The sequence below is a fragment of the Schistocerca cancellata genome, chromosome 8 (genome assembly GCF_023864275.1).
Source record: "Schistocerca cancellata isolate TAMUIC-IGC-003103 chromosome 8, iqSchCanc2.1, whole genome shotgun sequence".
Classification (NCBI taxonomy): domain Eukaryota; kingdom Metazoa; phylum Arthropoda; class Insecta; order Orthoptera; family Acrididae; genus Schistocerca; species Schistocerca cancellata.
In genome coordinates, this window is record NC_064633.1 from 330,556,102 (window position 1) to 330,581,139 (window position 25,038).

General features: G+C 42.8%; 1 protein-coding gene across 1 annotated transcript in view; it reads right to left on the minus strand.

Moving 5' to 3' along the window:
* The window catches only part of LOC126095548 (venom carboxylesterase-6-like), a 93,350-nt gene extending 71,349 nt beyond the window's left edge, over positions 1–22,001 (minus strand). The window contains exons 1-4 of the mRNA XM_049910327.1: positions 21,954–22,001; positions 20,307–20,441; positions 11,056–11,338; positions 1,060–1,245 (exon numbers count right to left, since the gene is read on the minus strand). Coding sequence (XP_049766284.1) covers positions 1,060–1,245; positions 11,056–11,338; positions 20,307–20,441; positions 21,954–22,001 — 652 coding nt within the window. The remainder of the gene's footprint in view (positions 1–1,059; positions 1,246–11,055; positions 11,339–20,306; positions 20,442–21,953) is intronic.
* Positions 22,002–25,038: the final 3,037 nt, after the last annotated feature.

A 25,038-nucleotide genomic window follows, 5' to 3' on the forward strand; every position in this document is an offset into this window, starting at 1 on the left:
CTGAGTTAGATAATAACTGCGTCCTTTCGTTTCCAACTTCGAGGAACAACCAGAAGACAACTGGGACCAAATCGAGCGAATACAGCCGGCGATCAAGGACTGTGGTCCATTTGCTGGCTAAAAACTGAAATAGCCAACGAATACGACAGTAAAGCAATAAGATCGGCAAAGTTCAGCAAGAAGCCAGGTACTGAAAATAAAATAATAGAACAGCTCCTAGTGGTGCAGAGCATTGTCGTGGAGGAGTGACCAGGAGCCTGAGCCTAGGTATTCGGGTCAAACTCGCGGAATTATCGCCCACAAACGGTGGAGGACTCAAACAACTCGATGTTGCCTGAGTGCTCCACTGCCGTTTTCCGACAGATGTCAGACACGTGTTATTACAGTTGTGGCAGTACGCCTGCTGCAGTGAAGCTAGATCTTCTACATGGCTGTCGTTGAAATTTCAAGAATCGTAATGTCACAACTCGCCATACAGTCTGGAATTTCACACAAGCAGTCCTAACTGAAAAGGGATACACTGAATACAATTAGCGTCCCTTTCCCATAACTAATTCTTGGAGAATACCTCTCAAACCCTTCCGTCCAGAAACTCGTCGCTGATTCGTAGTCGGCTGCCAATTAGTGGCAAGCTGTGTTATCCATAAATAGTCTGCCATTTAATCCTTCCCTCAGTCCCAACACAAACCAGTAGTATTTCAGACCCAATTAAATTTAAGAAGTGTGACGTCGGTGGTGTTACGACACTTCAGAAATGCTGTATGTTGAAGCATCCATCCTTAGCTCGTCTTTGCCTGAAGAAAGTTGCTGCAACATGACCGAAGTGCAGCTGTATTAGTATTTCATTGTTTTACATATTTCATAAGAGGCAACGTCAGTACATCTAGAACGGTTTTAAGTAATGCTCCGAAGGGGTTGCGAAGAAAAAAAAACCTAAAAGGTGTGCGTTAATTTCTCAGCTGTGCTAATGTATCTGCTTTTCTTATTTTCTTTAGCAGTGTTATAGTTCCTGAATGAATACACATAGTTTTTGCTCTTGACAGTTTAAGGAGTGCTCACCCCCAGTCGCCGGCGAGAGGAACAGGTGTGATGTGGCGGCGCCACCAGCGCTCCCTCCGAAGATGACGACCTTGCTGGGATCCCCGCCGAAAGCCGCGATATTCCTCTGCACCCATTGCAAAGACAGCACCTGGTCTTTGAGGCCCGCGTTGCCTGGGATGTCGTTGTTCTGCAGGCTCAGGAAACCTGCCAAAAGCCGACACAAAATTACGATTTGTCGGAACATGTAGACTACCAGATGTCATCGATCTCGTTTATCCTACACAAAAATTACTTAAGATACAGTTTCTGATTTTTTTGTTATGAAACAAAGTAACTAAAAAAATACGCACTACTGCCCATTAAAACTGCTACACCACGAAGATGACGTGCTACAGACGCGAAATTTAGCCGACAGGAAGAAGATGCTGTGATATGCAAATTATTAGCTTTTCAGAGCATTCAAACAAGGTTGGCGCCGGTGGCGACATCTACAACGAGCTGACATGAGGAAAGTTTCCAACCGATTTCTCATACACAAACAGTAGTTGACCGACGTTGCCTGGTAAAACGCTGTTGTGATGCTTCGTTTAAGGAGGATAAATACGTATCATCACGTTACCGACTTTGATAAAGGTCGGATTGTAGCCTATCGCGATTTCGGTTTATCGTATCTTGACGTTGCTGCTCGCGTTGGTCGAGATCCAATGACTGTTAGCAGAATATTTAATCGGTGGGTTCAGAGGGTAATACGGAACGCCGTGCTGGATCCCAAATGCCTCGTATCACTAGCAGTCGAGATGACAGGCATCTTATCCGCATGGCTGTAACGGATCGTGCAGTTATGTCTCGATACCTGAGTTAACGGATGGGGACGTTTGCAAGACAACAACCATCTGCACAAACAGTTTGACGATGTTTGCAGCAGCATGGACTATCAGCTCGGACACCATGGCTGCGGTTACCCTTGACGCTGCATCACAGACAGGGGCGCCTGCGATGGTGTACTCAACGACGAAACTGGGTGCACGAGTGGCAAAACGTCAATTTTGCGGATGAATCCAGGTTCTGTTTACAGCATCATGATGGTCGCGTCCGTGTTTGGCGACATGTCGGTGAACGCACATTGGAAGCGTGTGTTCGTCATCGCCATACTGGCGTATCACCAGGCGTGATGATATGGGGTGCCATTGGTTACACGTCTCGGTCACCTCTTGTTCGCACTGACAGCACTTTGAACAGTGGACGTTACATTTCAGATGTGTTACGACCCGTGGCTCTACCCTTCAAAAAAATGGCTCTGAGCACTATGGGACTTAACTGCTGAGGTCATCAGTTCCCTAGAACTTAGAAATACTGAAACCTAACTAAGGACATCACAGACATCCATGCCCGAGACAGGATTCGAACCTGCGACCGTAGAAGTCGCGCGGTTCCAGATTGTAGCTCCTAGAACCGCTCTGTAACTCCAGCCGGCTCTACCCCTCATTCGATCCCTGCGAAACCCTACATTTCAGCAGGATAATGCACGACCGCATGTTGCAGTTCCTGTATGGGCCTTTCTGGATACAGAAAATGTTCGCCTGTTGCCCTGGCCAGTACATCATCCAGATCTCTCAGCAATTAAAAACGTCTGGTCAATGGTGGCCGAGCAACTGGCTCGTCACAATGTGCCAGTCACTACTCTTGATGAGCTGTGATATCGCGTTGAAGTTGCATGGGCAGCTGCTCTGTTTGACTCAATGATCAGGCGTATCAAGGCCGTTATTAGGGCCAGAGGTGGTTGTTGTGGGTACTGATTTCTGAGGATCTATGCACCGAAATTGCGTGAAAATGTAATCACATGTCAGTTCTAGTATAATATAGTTGTCCAATGAATACCTGTTTATCATCTGCATTTCTTCTTGGTGAAGCAATTTTAATGGCCAGTAGTGTACGTTGTGTATTACTTCACACGCAACGGTAAGGAGAGGTGGGCTACAGAGTGGTGCAGAAAGCTTGCAGGAGTAAAAATAATTAGCGTACATTAAAACAGCAAACAGAAGATTTACTTGTATTTTTGAAAGCGATTAAAGACTTGTTACGATTAATGCAGGAAGGATTAGTCAGCTCATACGGTAGCACCTAGGATGAGGCTCGCTGTACTAGGATGAACGATGGTGATATAGCGATGAGGCTTCTAGTGCAAGTGGGTTGAGTGGCTGCCCTGCTGGGGACATGGCTGAGCGGGTAAGCGCCATTGGGTCCGCCAGCTCCCGCACGACAGCTACCAGCGTCTAATGGAGACTTGCAATTCCGTTACCAACTGCAGAACGCCAGTGAGGTGATATCGATACATGGCACGATAATATATAGGGTTCTATAGATAGCCATAGAAGTTTCGTTCGATGTATCTAAGAGACAACTGATGTACTGAACCATCAATTTCCTAAATGCACTGCCTTAGAAAAAGAATTGAAGCACCCTGGAAGAGAGGAAGGAAAGTAATGAAACCTCTCAAGTCAGGAGGGAATGTAGTGTTATTTTAGTGATTGCAAAACTGTCAAATTTATAAAGAACTTGGCAGTATGATGTTGTAGTGCCTCTGGCCCTTATTCGTTCACTGATTGGGTTGGAAAGTGTGTCGTAAAACCTTTGTATCTTCTGCAGAGGTAAGATGGCGCTCAACTGTTTTAAGTCATCCTTCGTATCCTGAATACAGGCGCTGCAGCTGAGTCGTTGTCCTACCTGATCCCACATATGTCCTTTTGGAGATTGAGCTGTGGATCTTGTTGGCCACATGAGCACATCTACATCACGCAGTCAGTTCTTAGAGACACATTTTGTATGTAGAGGAGCATCATCCTTTTGAAAAATGGCACCAAGATACTGTCGTGCAAAAAAATAGCACATGAGGACACAGGATTCATGTGATTTGCGTTTGTGGCATTAGAGTATTCTCAATCATTACTAGTCGTGATACCAAACGGCTACCTGAACCATGACACCAGGAATAACACTTGTTGGGCCTCCCTAAAACAACGAAAGAATGGCAGCTGTCCCAAACTCACCACCAAACTCGCCAGCCATGCTCGGGCTGATTGTGCAGATCCACGATCCATCGTTGAACACCATAGGATTCTTCCTTTAGCAGTCCATTTTTCCAGGTCACCACACCACTCCACAGATGTTTATGTTGCGGTGTTAATGTGAGTCTACGCATGGGGCGGTAACTCCGTAGTGGGGGGTGTTGCTAGTTTCCGACCAATGGTGCGCGATGACAAAGAATGTTGCAGGGAGTGGATTCCAGGTTCTCGGATGTGACGATGTTACGATGTGCACGGTGCGCGGTATCGCGATGCTCCTTTGTGGTGGTCAGATGTGCTCGACCGAAACTTTGAAGACATGTATGTCTGCCCTGAAGTTCTTATGCCAGCCAACATTGGGCCAGTGTTACATTCTAAAACCTACGAAAATCTGGATTTTACACGATTGGAGCGTGTGGCCAAATGGAGACCCACAGCGAGGCCCCTTTCAAGCTCTGTCTGATGCTGATGACGCTTTCTCAAACGGGTACATGGCGGCTCCGTGTTCTTCACAGTAATCACTGTACATCGGACCCTGTTAACGCCACTTATGTACCCCACCACACCAGGCAACAACACTCAACACGAGCAACACTAATGTACCTGTGGCTAGTCACCTGTCATGCAGATGAAACTCTGAACATTTACATACCAGCCGATGAAGTGCACATGTAAGTAGTTGTATTGACATGTCTTCTTGGTCTTTCACTTTTTTCTCAGACAACGTACATTCCTTGAACACGGTAGACATAACAACTCAGTAAGGGACCCCCTAAAGCTCACAGTCAGGTCTAAATTTACAGTAGTAATTGAAAAAGCGAGGAGCCTACAAATGGTATACGGACAAATCGCCACTTGGAGTAGATACAAATCAAACGGTTTGTATACAAATTTATGTTCACAGCAGAAATGTCAGTGGTTGCTGAAACGTGCATATTATAGGGAGATTAGAAATTGTCTGGCTCCTGGTCATTCACATGCTTTCTTATAAGCTCTATAATACTAGCTTCTACAACTGCGTCACGTTCTTCAGGATGAAAGACGTATATTATGGCATGCTTGCTATTGGCTATTTTTCCAAAGTGTTTGGGTTACCTTTCATGGCCTGGACACAGAATCCTGACTCGGCAGTATCAAAGAGTGTTTTTTTGGCATGATTGCTGGTGACAAAGATTCGGTTGTATAGTTGCATTCCGACATGGTGTATAGGTGGCATAAGGACGCGTGAAAACTTTTGGTGCAGACACCATTTGGTGGGCAGTAGACGGATTTTAACCAAGCTGCCAATCGTTTCAAGATTTTCTTACATTCTCCCAGTCTTTTTTTCGCACACAAAAGCATCTTACGTCACTGGCTACGGCTTTCGAAAGGCCGTTTGTGTTGTACAGTAACTGTTAAGATATCTTGCATGAATACTGCTGTACCACATCACATAGAGCTTGAACTCATGTATTCTGCAGCTTTTTGAAACATAAAGTTATAACATGTTTGTAGATACATGCCTGAACGTCTGGGAAATTTTCACCTTTTGCTGATAGTACAGTTTATTTTCATATGTGTGTGTATGAGAAATCTGGCCACATAAGTATGTTTCAGGGATCTGTCGGCATAGGTGACACTCCAGCAGTCAATGTGTGAGGTTAAAGTGTTTCCGAATAATATTCAGTAAATAGAATTTGCTCAACTGAAAACAGTAGGCAGTTCGTATTGTACTCGTTTTCGGAACATCCTTAGCCACGTAACGTTATTCATCCTAAGGGATTACAGTGCGCTAGTTTCATTCAGTAGTCACTGCTAGGATTAATATTCTAACGGGGTACATTTGTGTTTCAGAATCAACATAAATTTCTTATTCCTTTTAAAATATCATCATATGGAATTCCAACTGCGCATAACTTGCCTGTTTCGACTTTACACTGTATTATAACGGTAATGCTATGTACAAACTGTAACTGATTAGAAAGCCGATATATATAGAGAGAAAGTGGACGTAGGTGAAGATGCACGTGATTGGTTCATCAACTGCGACGCCATGTTTCGTCCATGTGTCTCTTCCAATGTGTTGGCAGTGATTTCCGGTGTTGGGATATTGTTTTCGAGGTTTTGAGAACGATTTCAATGTATTCTTGGATTTGTTAAGCACTTTGTATGTGTTTGCTCTTTGGTCAGACAGCAAATTGTGTAGATTTTACATCTGTGAGCTTAAATACGAGCATTTATCTGACAAAGGGACCTTACAGACGGTCAATCTTTCATTTTAAACTTACTTGTAACGTCTGAAAGTTAGTGCCCGGTAATTAGTTTCCAAAAGCAGAACGCTGATAATAAGCAGATATAGACCCATAATTTTTTATATAAATATAGCTGTACCTTTTTCATTACTGTCGCTAAGAAAGTAAATTAAAATTTGATCCAGACAAACGAAATACCTTATTATAAATTAAATACAATACTGAACAATCTAGTAGACTTGCATTTCCACGGAATGAGGAAACAAAAACAGTGAACATTTGCATTGAAGAAAAGAGACATAGCACACATACGCAAAATAATGCATTTGCGTTCCACTAACCTATCTTTCTGTGGATGCTGTCCTGCCTTTTGGATCTGTTTTATGTAAGAACAATGAGGGACGCCCGTCAGTATAAATGTTTGCTTTCTTATATCACTCACAGTGACTCCCAAAGTCCCAGGTGACTCATTGTTTTCTTGTAAACATCACTGGTACTACCAAGTGGGACAATGTACTGGTTTTTTGACGCACTGTATTTCTTTTAATTTTCTTGATTTCGACCATCGGGTTTCGTTATACAGGCTCTCTATTCCTGACCAGTCTGTAGTACTATCTACTGGCTATTCGTATAACTGAATGAAGTTTGTAATCTACAACATTTTACATTGTAATGTTTAACCTCTTATCCAGATCTTGAATACATTCTGACAGAATGTCATGAAAATGTGAAGCCAACGTTTATTTTCAATCAAAAAAATATTGTGAACACTGCAAATTTTGGCTAAGATTCAAGTAGACATTGTCGAAGTCTGAAATACTAATTGTTTACGAGAGAAACAATGAACGCGAAACACGACTGAGGTCAGCGGTGTGCTGTAGCTACGAATAGGGCTACTCTCAACACAAAATTTCAAATAGAGATAATCAGAGAATATAACGAACGACTTGCGAAACTAACGTTGCAGTTCAGGGCACGTTATTTTAACTCTGCCAGTTTCTCTGTGCAGGATAAGTATTAGATATATGGGCTATTATTAGTACCTAAACTGTTGAACTGAAGATTGGAGTAACATAGACCTATCTGCATACTATTTCGCACAGAGTATCGCTCGTAGCAGCTTTTACTTGAATTTGAAAAGTGCTGTGCATCTGCATTGCATTTACGTAGTCTGTATCCTTCATCCCGATTACTGTGCTATGTACTTAGATCTATGCGCTTATGAAAGTGTACTTGAAGCCTGTATATTCTGACACTCATAAGTAAACGTATTTCTTTTTTTCATCTTGTTTGCTGCATTCCGCATGATATGATGTTATGCCACTATGTGAAATTCGGTTATGTAACTGTGCAGTGTTTGTGCTCTGTGGTTATTATTTTGTCGTGTTATTCACAAATGCACTACAATGAATTTCAGTACCTGTTACACTGAACTGTAGGTAGGCGATAACACAGTAAACATATCTTTGGAGCGACTCTGAGAAAATGTGTGGCATTGCAACGCAGTGTAATATGCAGTAAATATTAGGCGTACTGGTAAGACTCGGTATTTCGAATAGGTTTGTATCACGGCAAGTAGTCTTCGACATGCATTCTTACGTATAATGTTAATAAATCCTAAAAAGATTATAGCCAATCTTAACAAATAAATTTGCTGATACAGGCGCAGACAATTTAGATGTTTCTGGTGTGGAGACTTCAGGACATCACCACATGTGACCTTTAGGCATACAGGCTATGCCTTGTGAGGTTTTCGCATGAATGATATCTGATAATTAGTTAATTAATGAAAAGCCGCTCCAGTTGATACTAAGTTCTTTGTTTTAATCCACCATTGGTTTCATTTTTATGTTAATGCCATTATCTCATGCAAATCCGAAAATGGTACTATAGTGAACCAAGTGTTGATTTATTGTCATGAACTGGCTTTCATGTTGGTGCAACAGTCTACTGGAGCTCAGAATATACCTTGCTAAAGACGAACGTTTAAACAATAATGTTCAACTTTACAGCTGCGTTCTTATTTTATGTCTGTTATAAATACGAGTACGCTGCGATTATCTCATGTCGTTTGATTTCTGTGTCGTAAATGTAAGCTATAGAAGTGTAAATCAGTAGCATCCTCTCATGAGCAACTGAATTAGACATAGCTGTGTTGATGGAGTGAGTGAATCAGAGAGAGAGAGAGAGAGAGAGAGAGAGCAAGAACGAGAAAGAGGGGTGAGAAAGAGAGAGAGAGAGAGGGGGGGGGGGCGAGAGACAGAGAGAATTTCTCCGCAGGAAATGTAATAGTTCTGTATGTACACCACAAGTTAATCGGTAGTCACCGTGGCTGACGCGTGTCGGGTAGGATAAACGCGTGGCGTCACGTTTCTTTATCGCGACCTGGCCCTCAATGCGCGGCACATGGTTCACTCCCCCTTGGACGTCATGCAGACACTGTATTTTTCGCTGGCCACTGTGCCCAGGGCGTGTCAGTTCGGAGTAAACGGGAGTGCTGCCACTGGCTGTCACTGGCAACAAGGTGTTCACGGTGGGTCGCCTCTAGTCAGGCCAACTACAGTAGATCACTTGTCAGTTCAGTGATGGAAGCCGAAAACCGGTGAGCAATCGTTAAAACTAGGGCTCCCTCCTTGCTAACGGGTGCTGGAGCCACTATGCCTCCTCATGTGTGCCTCTGATCGCCACAGGCCACGGAGCACAGATTTCGCCACTAGAGGAGACACCGCCACTGGACGATCGAAAATTAGGAAATGATTGCTTTGACTGATAAGTTCCGGTGTCGGCTGGTGCACCCCGAAGTCTAGGTACGAGTGCGTATTCTACGTCACGGTACAAGTACATCCGAACTATACGGAGAAATGCAGTTTTCTTACGAAATTGTGATAGCATAGCGCGACATTCAGTGTGAATGGTGGTCTTCAGTCCAAATACCGGTTTGATGCAGCTCTCGGGGCGGCCGAAGTGGCAGAGCGGTTCTAGGCGCTTCAGTCTGGAACCGCGCGACCGCTACGGTGGCAGGATCGAATCCTGCCTCGGGCATGGATGTGTGTGATGTCCTTAGGTTAGTTAGGTTTAAGTAGTTCTAAGTTCTAGCGGACTGATGACATCAGATGTTAAGTCCCATAGTGCTCAGAGCCATTTGCCTATTTTGCAGCTCTCGACGCTAGTATATCGTGTGAAACTTCCTTTCTCCCTACATAACAATTGCCACCTACATGTATTTCTACCTGTTTACTGCAGTCAAGTCTTAGGTTCCTTCTACAGTCTTTATCTCTCGTACTGTTTCCATTAACAAATTGATGATTCTTGAGGCCTCAGGATGCACCGAATCAACCGAGCTCATCCTCTGGTGAGTTAAGGCTGCAAACTGCTTTTGTTCTCAATTCTATCCATTAACTCCTCACTAGTTATTCGATCACACATCTAATGTTCAGCAGTTTGTAGTAGAATCGAATGTTAACAACTTACATTTTCTTCTTGCTTTAAATATTGATCGTCCGTGTTTCACTTAAATAGAACTATACATCTAAAATATTGATATAATTGTTCGAAATACTTAAACTTACATTTGATATTAACAAATTTCTGTTTCTGACAGGATTTTCTTCCTACTGCCAGTCTACATTTTATGACGTCTCCACCTCGGCCAAAGTCAATTATTTTGCTGCCTAAATAGCAAAACTCGTTGACAAAGTTTAGTGTCACTTCCTAATCTAATTTCTCCAGCAATCACCTAATTTGATACTTCATTCCACTACCCCTTTCTTTACCTTTGTTGATATTCATCTTACAATCTATTTTCAAGAATTCGTTCCTCTCACCTATTCTTCAACACTTTAGCATTTGTGATAGAATCACAATGCAGTCGGTAAACTTAAACGTTGTAAGTATCTTATCACTTATCACTTATCTTTCTCAGTTTCAAAGGATGTATTCCAGAAAACAGTTCCCGAATCTTTTACTAAATCTATGCTATAAGCGTATGTTTGCCTTTCACCTGTATTCTAAGAAAATCTGTCAGTACTGCCTCGCGTTTCCTCAGATTTTTCCAGAATCCAAACTAAAATGTCGAGTGACTAGGGCCTCCCGTCGTGCAGACCGTTTGCCGGGTGCAAGTCTTTCGATTTGACGTCACTTCGGCGACTTGCGCGTCGATGGGGATGAAATGATAATGGTTAGGACAACACAACATCCAGTCCCTGAGCGGAGAAAAATCTCCGACCCAGGCGGGCATCGAACCCTGGCCCTTAGGATTGACATACTGTCGTGCTGACGACTTTTTTTATTATTTTTCTCATTTTGTTCGATTTTGTTCGTTGCATTTGGTCGGTGCGGATGTCCCAGGACACCCGTTCAAGTTCAGTGTTGAGCCGCTGACTCAGTTTTTTATTATAGAGGGCAGCTAACCCTCTGACCGAACACGCTGAGCTACCGTGCCAGCACGACTCAGCTACCGGGGACGGACAGAATCCAAACTGATCTTCCATGAGGACAAAGTAAAAAAAAATTGTGTCAGTGTTTTTTTTTTTTTTTCAAGTAGACCGTAATATTTAAAATTTGATGGCGATATGATTCACACTGGCATCAAACCAAGCTATAAACCGTCATCTGCTTTCTGTTAATACTACAAAAACTTTTGGATCCCTCTTAATTTTTTTCAGTTAATGCCTAAATCGTGACTGCAACACATAAAAGCATAAACGAAAGGATTAACTTACCAAGGGCACCGAGACGATAGGTGATTGTCACGAATACAACGCCCTTCTCCACAAAATAGTTTGGAGTGCCGCTGGAAGACGACCCAGCTTCGAAGGCACCACCATGGATGTAAACCATGACGGGGAAAGGACGGCTCCCCGTAGCCGGCGCGTACACATTGAGGTAGAGGCAGTCTTCGGAGCCGACAGGTGGTCGCAAGCCGAGAGCCGATGGCTGGGCACACTTCTCCGCGAAGGACAGCGCGTCTCGAACTCCGGACCAGGAGGTCGCAGGCTGCGGGGCCTGTGGACGTCATCACACGAGTTAAGGGGAGCTGTCTGACATGACCAGTTTCTCGTCAATGGACGATGTATTTTTGTAAAAACTGCAGTACTAATCGGCTAAAATATCATAAAGCAAGAAAAAGTTCGATTTATTCATTTGACTTTCTTCAAACGTCGGATTGTGGACTCCAGGTCGTCGCTAAAATCAGTTCACACAGCTTACTGTGAAAATATATTTATTTTCAAGCGATAATGGCGAAGTAACACATACTTGCTTAGGACAGTGACAGAAAAAAATAACACCAAGAAGAAGTTACGCGATGTGGACGAAAGTTGGTAGGCGTGTTTTACGTCTGAAAGTTGGTGTCTATTTTAACACGATAGTGTACCGTAAAGGGAAGAGAGACTTTATTTAGTCACAAACACGAGACCGCAGATGCACAGGCTGCGGTTGGGATCGGGTCAAATCCGTGTTGACAACTGAAATTAGCTCGTCAGGAGCACGTGGAAGGCCAGTTTCACACCGTGCTCCACATAGGGAGTTAACTCGGCACTCCCACTGCCGGATAGGGCGACCCCGTGACTCGGAAAACCCGTCCGTTGGGCAGCACAATGGCTTCCTCGTTTCTCGTAACCGTGCTTCGCAACGAGTGCAAAATTAAAGCTTACCTCAGAATTAATAAAGATTGAGCCATATCTATCACTAATGAGCCAGTAGGCCCACTTGAAGCGGAAAATTACGCGTGTGAGAATGCTCCTTCGATATCCGCATTAGTTAATAAGTTATGGCAAGTTAAATGTTATAAATAATTCCTGAAATGTATAAGTGAATGCCTCAGCAACGCATTATGCAATTGCGACAAACGAGGTGTCTATGGATACATCACGTAGAACTGTATCGGACTGTGGTAGTCGATTCACTGAAATTATTAACACATTTAAATGAGAGACTGAAAAGTGGATTTCGCGCAATTGAAAACAGCTTTTCTTAATAAACAGAGAAAAATTAAAACTAGCGGCGATACAGTACTAGCGGTGATACCGTATACTTGATATATATAACAGATTATTTAATGTATAATTTAAACTGTTTCTGAATACTGTGGTAGTCGAGCCGGCCGCAGTGGCCGAACGGTTCTAGGCGCTTTAGTCCGGAACCGCGCTAGTGTTACGGTCGCAGGTTCGAATCCTACTTCGGGCATGGATGTGTGTGATGTCCTTAGGTTAGTTAGGTTTAAGTAGTTCTAAGTTCTAGGGGACTGATGACCTCAGAAGTTAAGTCCCATAGCGCTCAGAGCCATTTGAACCATCGTCTGCGGTCACGTGTTTGTTACTGAATAAAGTCTCTCTTCCCTTTACGGTACACAATCGTGTTAAAATAGACACCAGCTTTCAGACGTAGAAACACGTCTACCAACTTTCGTCCATCTCGCGTAACTTCTTCTTGGTGTTATATTTTTCTCCACATATGTACCAGGTTATTTAAAGTGTAATTTAAAATGTTTCTTAATACATACACTCATAAATCCGGAAACAGAGGAGAACTATAGAGATGGTTGTTTATAATCAAATTATGGCATATAAAAGAAAACTAATAACAACATAATGTATCTCGGGAAAATTCTATGTGTTTTGATGTATCATATTTGTATAAAAGGTTAAATTAAGAGTTTCAGCAACTTTAACATTTAGTGTTTTAACTGCCTCCAGTGGCGCTTGACCGATGTTTCCTGGGTGAACAGCGGCGTTTTAGTTGGAGTCCAGGATCGGTCGCCACTGGAGTCGGTCAGACTGTATTAGTCTGTGTCAGGAGAAAGTTTTATCTGATGAGCTGTGAAATAACTGCTAGTCCGCGTGTGTGAGTTATTCAGAGTTCCTACTTTCGCACATAGAAATTTTTTCTCATTTGATGGACTTGGTATTACCGGGTTGCGTGTGAACGAGCCGCATTTGTAAGGCTTCAGTATGTAACCTTTGTGGAATTTATAGTTGAGATACGGTGGATCTTTAATAGTTTTCTAAAGATAACTCACGCAATTAATAGGAGTTTATTATACCGCCTCCAAAATCTTAAGAAATTCAGTCAGGCTCTCTAATTTATTGTGAAGTGTGACTTTCAATTTTTCTATGTTCTTATTAAAAATAAATTCGAATTTGTGAAACTTTAAAAAATATGTGGGTTTGAACATGATTTTTGCGTAGCAAATCCTGCCTGCATTGCTATTAAATACTTTTGTGGGACATTGGGTACATTGCGAGGAATGCGATTGGCGCGCCATAGACGAAACGTAGCCAAACTTGTAGTCCACCCACATTCAAGGGGGCCCATTGAAGTGATTGTGCTATGTAATGTATGGGTAACCCTTTTCGTGCAGCAGCACGTGGGGTCTCCGAGCTGATCTAGCACTTGTGAACCATTTAGAACTTTGATTTTCGGCTGGTTGATGAGAGAGATTGTATTTTATTTCGTCGTCCACACTACATGCAGGTACCCATACAGCACGATCGATCGCACTATTCAGTTTTCGCGCCAGTCGCATAAGAATGGTGCCAATGGTGACACTATGAGGATACATATCAGGTTTGCTTTAGATGCACAGTGTAACGCTCGGGAGCATTGGTTACCTCTGAGACTGGACGTGGTGAGTTGATGTTAGTCAAGAGTGCCTTTAAGCGATAAAAACGCCACTATCAACATGTCACTGAGTTTGAACGAGGCTATGTAATAGGGCTACTAGAATTTCGATGTTTCTTTATGATAGTGCAGAATTACTTGGCAAGAATATAGCCATTCTTCATGATTTCTGGCAGCGGTCACGAGAATATAAGGTCGCAGGAAGCCCGGGCTCCGGACGGCCACGTAGCAACACCGAGATGGAAGACCATCATGTTCCACCTACGGTTCTGGCACCTCGTACTACATCTACAGCAGCAATTTCAGCAGCAGTTGGGACCACAATGACTCAATGAACTGCTACATATCGGTTACTTCAAGGACAGCTCCAAACCAGACGCTCTGTAGCGTGCTTCCCACTGACTCAAATGACTCCAAACCACCGTCTTGTATGGCTTCAGATGTTTTATGATGAAAGCTGGTTCTGTCTCGGTGCCAGTGATGGCCGTGTGTTGGTTAGAAGGAGACCAGTCGAGGCTCTGCAACCAGCCTGTGTGCATGCTATACAGAATGCACCTAAACCGGGAGTTATGGTCTGGGGTGCGCTTTCGTATGGCAGCAGGAGCACTCTCGTGGTTATCCCACATACTCTCTCTGGAAATGTTTGTGTCAGTCGAGTAATTCGACCGGTTATGCTGACATTCGTGAAGAGCATTCCAGAGGGTGCTTTCCAACAGGATAACGTTCGCACACATACGGCTGTTGTAACACAGCCTGATCCACAGAGCGTTTACGTGTTGCCTTGGCCTGCTGGATCCCCAGATCTGTCTCTAGTCGAGCACATATGGGACATAATCGGCCGCAGCTCCAGCGTGATTCACAAACAGCATTAACTGTCCCTGTATTCGACCGACCAAGTGCAACAGTCATGGAAATATGTTCCTCGAACTGACATCCGACACCTGTAGAACACAATGCATGCGCGTTATTAATCTGTGATCTTGCACAATGCATGCGCGTTAGCATGCTTATATTCAACTTTCTGGCGTTTACACTGTTTATTAATGTACCAGTATTTCACATTTACCATGGTTTACCCTGGGGTTACATTAATCTGTGATCTAGCACAATGCATGCGCGTTAGCATACTTATATTCAACTTTCTGTCGTTTACACTGTTTATTAATGTACCAGTATTTCACATTTGCCATGGTTTACCCTGGGGTTACATTAATCTGTGGTCTTGCACAATGCATGCGCGTTAGCATGCTTATATTCAACTTTCTGGCGTTTAAACTGTTTATTAATGTACCAGTACTTCACATTTGCCATGGTTTACCCTGGGGTTACATTACTCTGTGACCTTGCAATGTTAATTACTTAAATATGTAACCTAAACAAATATATTCCCAAAATTTCGTTGCTCTACACTAATTCCTTTTTGGTGTAGCGATTTTTTCGTCAGCTAACTTAATAGCGTGTTGGTCCTACTGTAGAACGCAATGTAACAGTTATTCGGTATGGCATGAATTCGAAACGTTCTTAAGTGTCCAGAGGTATGTGGCACCATACATCTAAGTAAAGGTCATACAATTCAAGTAAATAAAGGGCCCACAGTTGGCCGACACAGAGCTAGTGCCCAATAGCATTGTAGACGATTTTCACTATATTCAGATCAAGCGAATGTGGTGTCCAAGACACCAATGTGAGTTCACTACCTTACTTATCATAATAGAGTAATGCCGGCACCGACTGTTTCCTGCTGAAAGATGACATCACCATCAGTGAAGACATTAGACACGAGCCGGCCGCGGTGGTCTAGCGGTTCTAGGCGCTCAGTCCGGAACAGCGCGACTGCTACGGTCGCAGGTTCGAATTCTGCCTCGGGCATGGATGTGTGTGATGTCCTTAGGTTCGTTAGGTTCTAGGGGACTGATGACCACAGATGTTAAGACCCATAGTGCTCAGAGCCATTAGACACGATGGAATGTAGGTGGCGTGCAACACTGTTCATAGTGCCATAGATCTCTCTCACAGATACCTTGGAAACACAGATGAACTGCCTCCTTCCCCCTCCCCCCAACCATATCACGCCTACGCTGGGCCCAAATGAAATCCTATTGTAGTATTCCCCCATTCGCCAATGCCTCTGGACAGCGCATATTTAGAGCAACTATTCGCCAGGACGACATTGTAGCAGGACACAATCGTCCACCTGACATGGGGAGAAATCAGATGCCTCCGATAAGGTGACATGGATCCGAATTTCTGTGAGCGGTGCTTCGGGAAACCTCAGGAACCAACGTGCAGAGATCATCCCGGGTGATCCGCCGATCTTCACGCATGCTTTGCTCAACCTTCAACACTGTCTCCTCCGAAACTGACCGTCTCCCGCTCCTTTGTTCGTCATGAATTTCCGTCCGACCAGCTGCAAACTCTCTAGATCACTTACGAACGTTTTTGACATCCATGCACGCCTCACCATACACATCCGTCAACTTACGATGGAGTTCAATAGGCGCAGTGCTCTTTGCGTTCAAAAACCGAATAACTGAGCGCAATTCGTACTTGGCGGTATCACTCAACGGGAGCTCCATTCTCAACGGCTTTCAAGCCAAGACTGAGCGCCTCAGCGCGGCGTGCGCATGTTTACACACAGCGCGTGAAGCACTCTTCGTAAGAGTGTGACCAACTGCAGCACAAACAGAGTTCTCTACTTATTCAAAAATAGGAGACCTTACTTTTGTGATGACCCTCGTATCTACGAAAATAACCTCAAACGACAGAAACCTATCAATGTAAGGAAAGAAATGTGTTTGTTAGTTTTATGATCCATGGACAATTTGTACAACTAATCGCAATGATTTGGAACAAGCCTTTTACATTTTTCTTAAACATTCATATGTAAATATAGCAATAAGATGACCAGTTTAAAGTTTTTAAATGGTGGTAACACATTGTTTAAAATAGTTATAACAAGTAGCATTGGCCGACCGGGGTGGTCGAGCGGTACTAGGTGCTACAGTCTGGAACCGCGCGACCGCTACGGTTGCAGGTGCGAATCCTGCCTCTGGCATGGATGTGTGTGATGTCCTTAGGTTACTTAGGTTTAAATAGTTCTAAATTCTAGGGGACTGATGACCTCAGATGTTAAGTCCCATAGTGCTCAGAGCCATTTGAACAAGTGGCATTGATATCCCCGCTACGGCTATTTGGATTCTCAGTTTCAAGCCTAAGATAAATTGTTCTTATAAGACAGTATGACCTCGCTATGTGTCATTGGGTTTGGAACAGGTTACGTTGTTGTTGTTGTCGTCTTCAGTCCTGAGACTGGTTTGATGCAGCTCTCCATGCTACTCTATCCTGTGCAAGCTTCTTCATCTCCCAGTACCTACTGCAACCTACATCCTTCTGAATCTGCTTGGTGTATTCATCTCTTGGTCTCCCTCTACGATTTTTACCCTCCACGCTGCCCTCCAATACTAAATTGGTGATCCCTTGATGCCTCAGAACATGTCCCACCAACCGATCCCTTCTTCTAGTCGTGCCACAAACTTCTCTTCTCTCCAATCCTATTCAACACCTCCTCATTAGTTATGTAATCTACCCATCCAATCTTCAGCATTCTTCTGTAGCACCACATTTCGAAAGCTTCTATTCTCTTCTTATCTAAACTAATTATCGTCCATGTTTCACTTCCATACATGGCTACACTCCATGCAAATACTTTCAGAAACGACTTCCTGACACTTAAATCTATACTCGATGTTAACTAATTTCTCTTCTTTAGAAACGCTTTCCTTCCCATTGTCAGTCTACATTTTATATACTCTCTACTTCGACCATCATCAGTTTTTGCTCCCCAAATAGCATAATTCCTATACTAATTTAAGTGTCTCATTTCCTAATCTAATTCACTCAGCATCACACGATTTAATTCGACTACATTCCATTATCTTCGTTTTGCTTTTGTTGATGTTCATCTAATACCCGCCTTTCAAGATACTGTCCATTCCGTTCAACTGCTCTTCCAAGTCCTTTGCTGTCTCTGACAGTATTATAATGTCGTCAGAAAACCTCAAAGTTTTTATTTCTTCTCCATGGATTTTAATACCTACTCCGAACTTTTCTTTTGTTTCCTTTACTGCTTGCTTAATATACAGATTGAATAGCATCGGGGAGAGGCTACAACCCTGTCTCACTCCCTTCCCAACCACTGCTTCCCTTTCATGCCCCTCAACTCTTATAACTGCCACCTGGTTTCTGTACAAATTGTAAATAGCCTTTCGCTCCCTGTATTTTACCCCTGCCACCTTCAGAATTTGAAAGAGATTATTCCAGTCAACATTGTCAAAAGATTTCTCTAAGTCTACAAATGCTAGAAACATAGGTTTTCCTTTCCCTAATCTAGCTTCTAAGATAAGCCGTAGGGTCAGTATTGCCTCACGTGTTCCAATATTTCTACGGAATCCAAACTGATCTTCCCCGAGGTCGGCTTCTACTAGTTTTTCCATTTGTCTGTAAAGAATTCGCGTTAGTATTTTGCAGCCGTGACTTATTAAACTGATAGTTCGGTAATTTTCACATCTGTCAACACCTGCTTTCTTTGGGATTGGAATGATTATATTCTTCTTGAAGTCTGAGGGTATTTCGCCTATCTCATACATCTTGCTCAACAGATGGTAGAGTTTTGTCAGGACTGGCTCTCCCAAGGCCGTCAGTAGTTCTAATGGAATGTTGTCTACTCCAGGGGCCTTGTTTCGACTCAGGTCTTTCAGTTCTCTGTCAAACTCTTCACGCAGTATCATATCTCCCATTTCATCTTCATCTATATCCTCTTCCATTTCCATATTATTGCCCTCAAGTACATCGCCCTTGTATAGATCCTCTATATACTCCTTACACCTTTCTGCTTTCCCTTCTTTGCTTAGAAATAGGTTTCCATCTGAGCTCTTGATATTCATACTACTGGTTCTCTTTTCTCCAAAGGTCTCTTTAATTTTCCTGTAGGCAGTATCTATCTTACCCCTAGTGAGATAAGCCTCTACATCCTTACACTTATCCTCTAGCCATTCCTGCTTAGCCATTTTGGACTTCCTGTTTATCTCATTTTTGAGACGTTTGTATTCCTTTTCGCCTGCCTCATTTACTGCATTTTTATATTTACTCCTTTCATCAATTAAATTCAATATTTCTTCTGTTACCCAAGGATTTCTACTAGCCCTCGTCTTTTTACCTACTTGATCCTCTGCTGCCTTCACTACTTCATCCCTCAGAGCTACCCATTCTTCTTCTACTGTATTTCTTTCCCCCATCCTGCCATTTGTTCCCTTTCGCTCTCCCTGAAACTCTGTAAAACCTCTGGTTTAGTCAGTTTATCCAGGTCCCATCTCCTTAAATTCCCATCTTTCTGCAGTTTCTTCAGTTTTAATCTACAGTTCATAACCAATAGATTGTGGTCAGAGTCCACATCTGCCCCTGGAAATGTCTTACAATTTAAAACCTGGTTCCTAAATCTCTGTCTTACCATTATATAATCTATCTGATACCTTTTAGTATCTCCAGGCTTCTTCCATGTATACAACCTTCTTTTATGATTCTTGAACCAAGTGTTAGCTATGATTAGGTTGTGCTCTGTGCAAAATTCTACCAGGCGGCTTCCTCTTTCATTTCTTACCCCCATCCATATTCACCTACTACGTTTCCTTCTCTCCCTTTTCCTACTACCGAATTCCAGTTACCCATGACTATTAAATTATCGTCTCCCTTCACTATCTGAATAATTTCTTATATTTAATCATACATTTCTTCAATTTCTTCGTCATCTGCAGAGCTAGTTGGCATATTAACTTGTACTACTGTAGTAGGCGTGGGCTTCGTGTCTATCTTGGCCGCAATAATGTGTTCACTGTGCTGTTTGTAGTAGCTTACCCGCATTCCTATTTTTTATTCATTATTAAACCTACTCCTGCATTACCCCTATTTGACTTTGTATTTATAACCCTGTATTCGCCTGACCAAAAGTCTTGTTCCTCCTGCCACTGAACTTCATTAATTCCCACTATATCGGACATTAACCTATCCATTTCCCTCTTTAAATTTTCTAACCTACCTGCCCGACTAAGGGATCTGACATTCCACGCTCCGATCCGTAGAACGCCAGTTTTCTTTCTCCTGATAACGACATCCTCTTGAGTAGTCCCCGCCCGGAGATCCGAATGGGGGACTATTTTACCTCAGGAATATTTTACCCAAGAAGACACCATCATCATTAACCATACAGTAAAACTGCATGCCCTCGGGATTAGTTAAATAAAGTGATTACAAGTATAGGATGATAACCCGTTACAAGACTTTCATATGTGTTACTCACACGGAATCGAAGATCTCCCAGAGGTGGCGTGGCATAAGGTATGCCCCGGAACTGGTTGTAGAGAGCGCCGTTCAGTGATGTGGCCACCACACCCCTCAAGGCACCGTTTTCTACAGTCACGAATACGTCATCTCCCTAAAACAAGTTCTCAAATCACCATCTACACATACACACACACATACACACACACACACATTACACATTTGAAGAAAGCATCAACGAGGCTCACATGTAGCACTAACTGTGGCTAAATATATCACCATTAAGAGAATTTATCGGCATTATTTCATATACCACTGCCGGTGACAGTTTCTACCACTATCATTATTAACTACCCTAAGGAGGGAAGAAAGGAAATTCAAGGGGCTCTTACTTGATTCTGTACACCACCTACAAAAAATATAAAAGTCCCTGAGAAAGAGAACGTTATCCCTCAGAAAGGCAACATTATGTTACTTTAATGAAATTTTAGGGAACTAACTGTTTAGAGAAGGGAGTAATGTCTGGGTATGGATATAGCGTAGTTAATGTACAGTCTGCATTTGGAGAGGAGCAGACTTCATGTAAAACAGTTTTTGGTTTCTCCCAACCACTTCAGGAGACACCTAGAACGGTTTTCTTAGTGATTTAATAAGGCATTGCTGTCTTCGGAACTAAGTGGGGAGTCAATCCAGTTCATTTGCAGATAACTGCAGTGAACATAAGTTTTGCTGTGGTTGAATGAATATCAAAAACTATTTTCGAAAGCATAAGCCCATAATAAGCGTGTCAATGTCGCACTCAATGAAACTGAAAGAACTGTGACAACCTGTTTGAAACTTACTTCAGTGACACTATCAGATTACTGACATTTTTCCTTTAAATGTTGAAACAGCGCCCTCTGGGAAGGGTGGAAGAGTCAGATGTCCATTCCTACGGAACTCACGCACAACCACCACTTCAAAGCTCCCTATGTAAGGTCGAGAAAGAGTTTCACGCATGGAATCACACCCACGATATTCAATCCTGACACATATTCGATGTTGCTGGAATATAGAATTTTTCACCTAAGGAAAATGAACGGCTGACTTTCGCCATTTACCATACACCTGGTGAAATGAAATGAAGTAATCGTCTGGCATCATTGACTGAGAGTCCCCTCATGGGGAAGTTCTGCCCTAAATCTTCTCATTCGACGCCATATTGGGCGACTTAGTTGTCGGTGATGATGAAATTATGACGATGACCACCACCCAGTCCTCGTGTGAAGAACATTTCCAACCTAGCCGGGAATAGAAGCCGAGTCCGCTGACAACTCAGCTGAAGGGCCCGACGTACGCTCGATAGGTTGAGGACTGCAGGAACACCATGGTGAAACAGAATTACAATGACAATATCATTTTAGATTGCAGACAAATATGGAGTCCTATACATCTCAAATCAATGCTATTCTGTAAACCTGAAGACTGATTTCATCATAGGATAGTTCTACAAAAGCTGCTTAATATCTGGAAACTATTTACTGCTCTTTACATTCGGAGAGTAAGGTAACAGTCTGAACTGCAGCTATGTCTTTTATCAATTAGCTACCTACAATTTTAACTTTGCTTCCTTCGATGTCGATTACCGTACCTCCTGAACGATGGGAAGGCGTGGGACAGCCACTACCTTCGTGTAGAAGGCAGCAGCGACTAGCAGCAATGCAGCAGAATGCATGTTTAACTATGAGCGGCAGCAACCGTCCCAGAAATACATATACCCACAGATCGGAGCGGAGTTATTTATCATTTGATCTGTAATGAAAGGCGATAATTAACTATAGTTCAAATATCACTCGACTGGTTCAAAGAAACACATTGCATCACAAATAATGTCTCTATCTTATCGCCAGTAAAGGATCGCGCTGCAAAATATGATAAGGCTGTGTACCTCGTAAGACATGCAGTATTAATCACACATGGGACTAATACAGATACTGTTTTTAGAGCCCATGTGTATTGGACTTTTTTTTTCTTGTTTTGGTCCATGCTACCGCCACTGAAAGTTTCCTACTCATCAGTCTTAGCTACAGGAGTACATGTATTCCACTGTAAGAGGCATCAGAACAACTTTCGATTATAACTTATAACTCGTTTGTTTCCGGGCCAGGGTCCCTTACCTCAAATTGATGCATCCATCGTACGCCATCATCCCTCAAATTTTGTAACAACATCACGTTATGATACTGTACATGGCGTTTCACAATTGATGGTACACACTTCTACAGGTTGTAGAGGCACTTAGTAGATCAAGTTTTACATAAAAACTCATGTCTGTAAACGTCATTCAACGAAGCTACAAAGAATCAAGTTATAGGGACCGGACCCTGTAAGTGCATGTACATATATGGTGATTCTGTGACGATGTTACAAACTTTCAAAGATGATGGAGATTAAATGTATCAATTTGAAGTAAGGTTCTCTGGTTCGAAAAATAACGACTCGAAAGTTACAAGCGAAAATCTTTCTGATATCTCTGTCAGTGGGATGCATCTACCAGTACAGTTGTTGCTAAGCATGTAGGATACGCAATTTTCAGAGGTGGTGGTATGGACCAACACAAGAAGAAATGTCTGATGAACACACACTCTAAAACGCATAACTGACGAGCTATGAGCATCTCCACTATTGAACAAGTGCAAAGTATGCATTTTGGGGCCCCACTTTTTGTTGATTTGGTCCATATTAACACCTCTGAACATTGCATACCCTACATTTTTAAGAAAGTAGTACCAGTACATGTATCTCACTGTCAGAGGTGCCAGAAAGGTTATCGCTTATAATTTTCGACTTGTTCGTTTTCAAACCAGGAACCCTTACCTCAGTCGCCAGCATCCTTGAAAATTAATAATATTATCACTGAATCACCCTATACATACATACAGTTACAGGCACCGACGTCTATAGCTTTGACGCTCTGTAGCGTCGCTGGATGAACTTTCTGAACACGGGTTTCTATGTAAAACTTTATCTATCACGTCTCCTCTACAATCTCTAGAAGTGTGTAACATGAATGGTGAAAAACCCTTATATGCATACAAATACGGGCTCTCTTAGCGTCTTTGGATGGCGTTTCCGGTCACAGGTTCACGTCTTCATTTCGTTCCTTAAGACACACATACACACACACACAGATACACATACACACACACACACACACACACACACACACACACACACACACACATACACACGCACATACATATTGAGAATGTTTGACGTCGTGGTGGAGCACTACGGGGACCGCATCCTGGCTGTGGCGTACCCAGAGGCCAGTGCCAGGGGCCTCGATTGGCCGCCATATTCTCTGGAACTGCACACATGCGGCCCGTTTTTGTGGGGTTGCATTAAAGACAAGGTGTACGGCAATAACCCCAAGACCTTTGATGAGCTGAAACCAGCCATTCAGTAGGTCATCGACAGCTTCGATGTTCCGACACTTCAGCGCGTCATGCAGAATTTCGCCATTCATCTACGCCACATCATCGCCAATAATGGCAGGCTTATCGAATCTGTCATAACGCAAATCCGAATATCTGTAGTAACGTTTACATGTTGAATAAAATGAGTGCACGCAATAATTCGTAATTTTTTACTTTTGTTCGTATAGTTCAATAATTGTCACCCTGTATGTATGAGTCGTGGCGACTTCATTTCATCTTTTCTTGCCCCTTCATTTGCTGCCTCCCCGCAAGCTGGCATGAATTACCCTTGGCGGCCTGTGTGTTATCGATGGCGAAGTCTTGAAAACAAACCGGAGCCTGTGGAGTTGGGAAGTGTATGGGTACTTGGTGACGGGGAAACACAGACAGTGGTAGGCCCGTCAGCTGTGTGGGCCGTTGGCCCTATTTGTGCGGACGTCGAGTAGTTACGAATGTACCGTTAATGGCTCCATCGGTTTCACCACTCCCTTCAGTGTTCTTCACCTCAATTGTTTTCCCTCATGTCCATGCTGCGTGCTTTTGGATGCTGGTGTTTTGCATTGAGCTGAAATTATGGAATAACGATTTCTTGATGCAGCAATGGTTGGTATCACTCGCGCAGTGATACGCCCGCCTCTAAGACTCGCGCTTTATGGCTATCTCAAAAATGTTTCACCCATTGTAATTATTGTAACTACAAGTGGTCTGTTTGAGTTTGATCCATTTAATGGTTAGTGCTTGTTCCGCACAAGTAACGGTGGCTGCTTGCCATTGTAGGTGTTACTTGAGGTTTTGCTTTACTATTACTTGTTTACGCCACAAGCTTTAAACCTGGTGGCTTTCAAATCAGTGTTATTTTCCTGTGAGCCGTCAGGCCGTTTGTTGTTTTCCTACTATTTAATGAAATTCCGTGTCTAGTGCTGTTAAATTACTCATAAGCTCTATGGTAAATCTGGTTTATTAAGTAGTTGTTTTAACGCCTTGGGATATTTTCTTGGATTTATTATTGAAGCTTTTGATTATATTAACTAAATTTGTCGAACTAACGCATGCTGTTCAAATTGTTTTTTAGATCGTTCTGCCTTTGTGTCATAGAAGAGAACCCTACTTGTAAAAGTTAGCAATTAATACCGCCTCCTAGAGGTAAGCTTATGTTTCCATTGAAATTTCAGTTTGGCGCAAACAAGTCTGGCTGTTCGTCTAGGTGACTTATTGACTGTTTTTCTATTTGAACTAATTTTCTGAGATTAATAATTTCACCCTGTTCAGTTAAGTTGTTTTGGGGGGAGACGT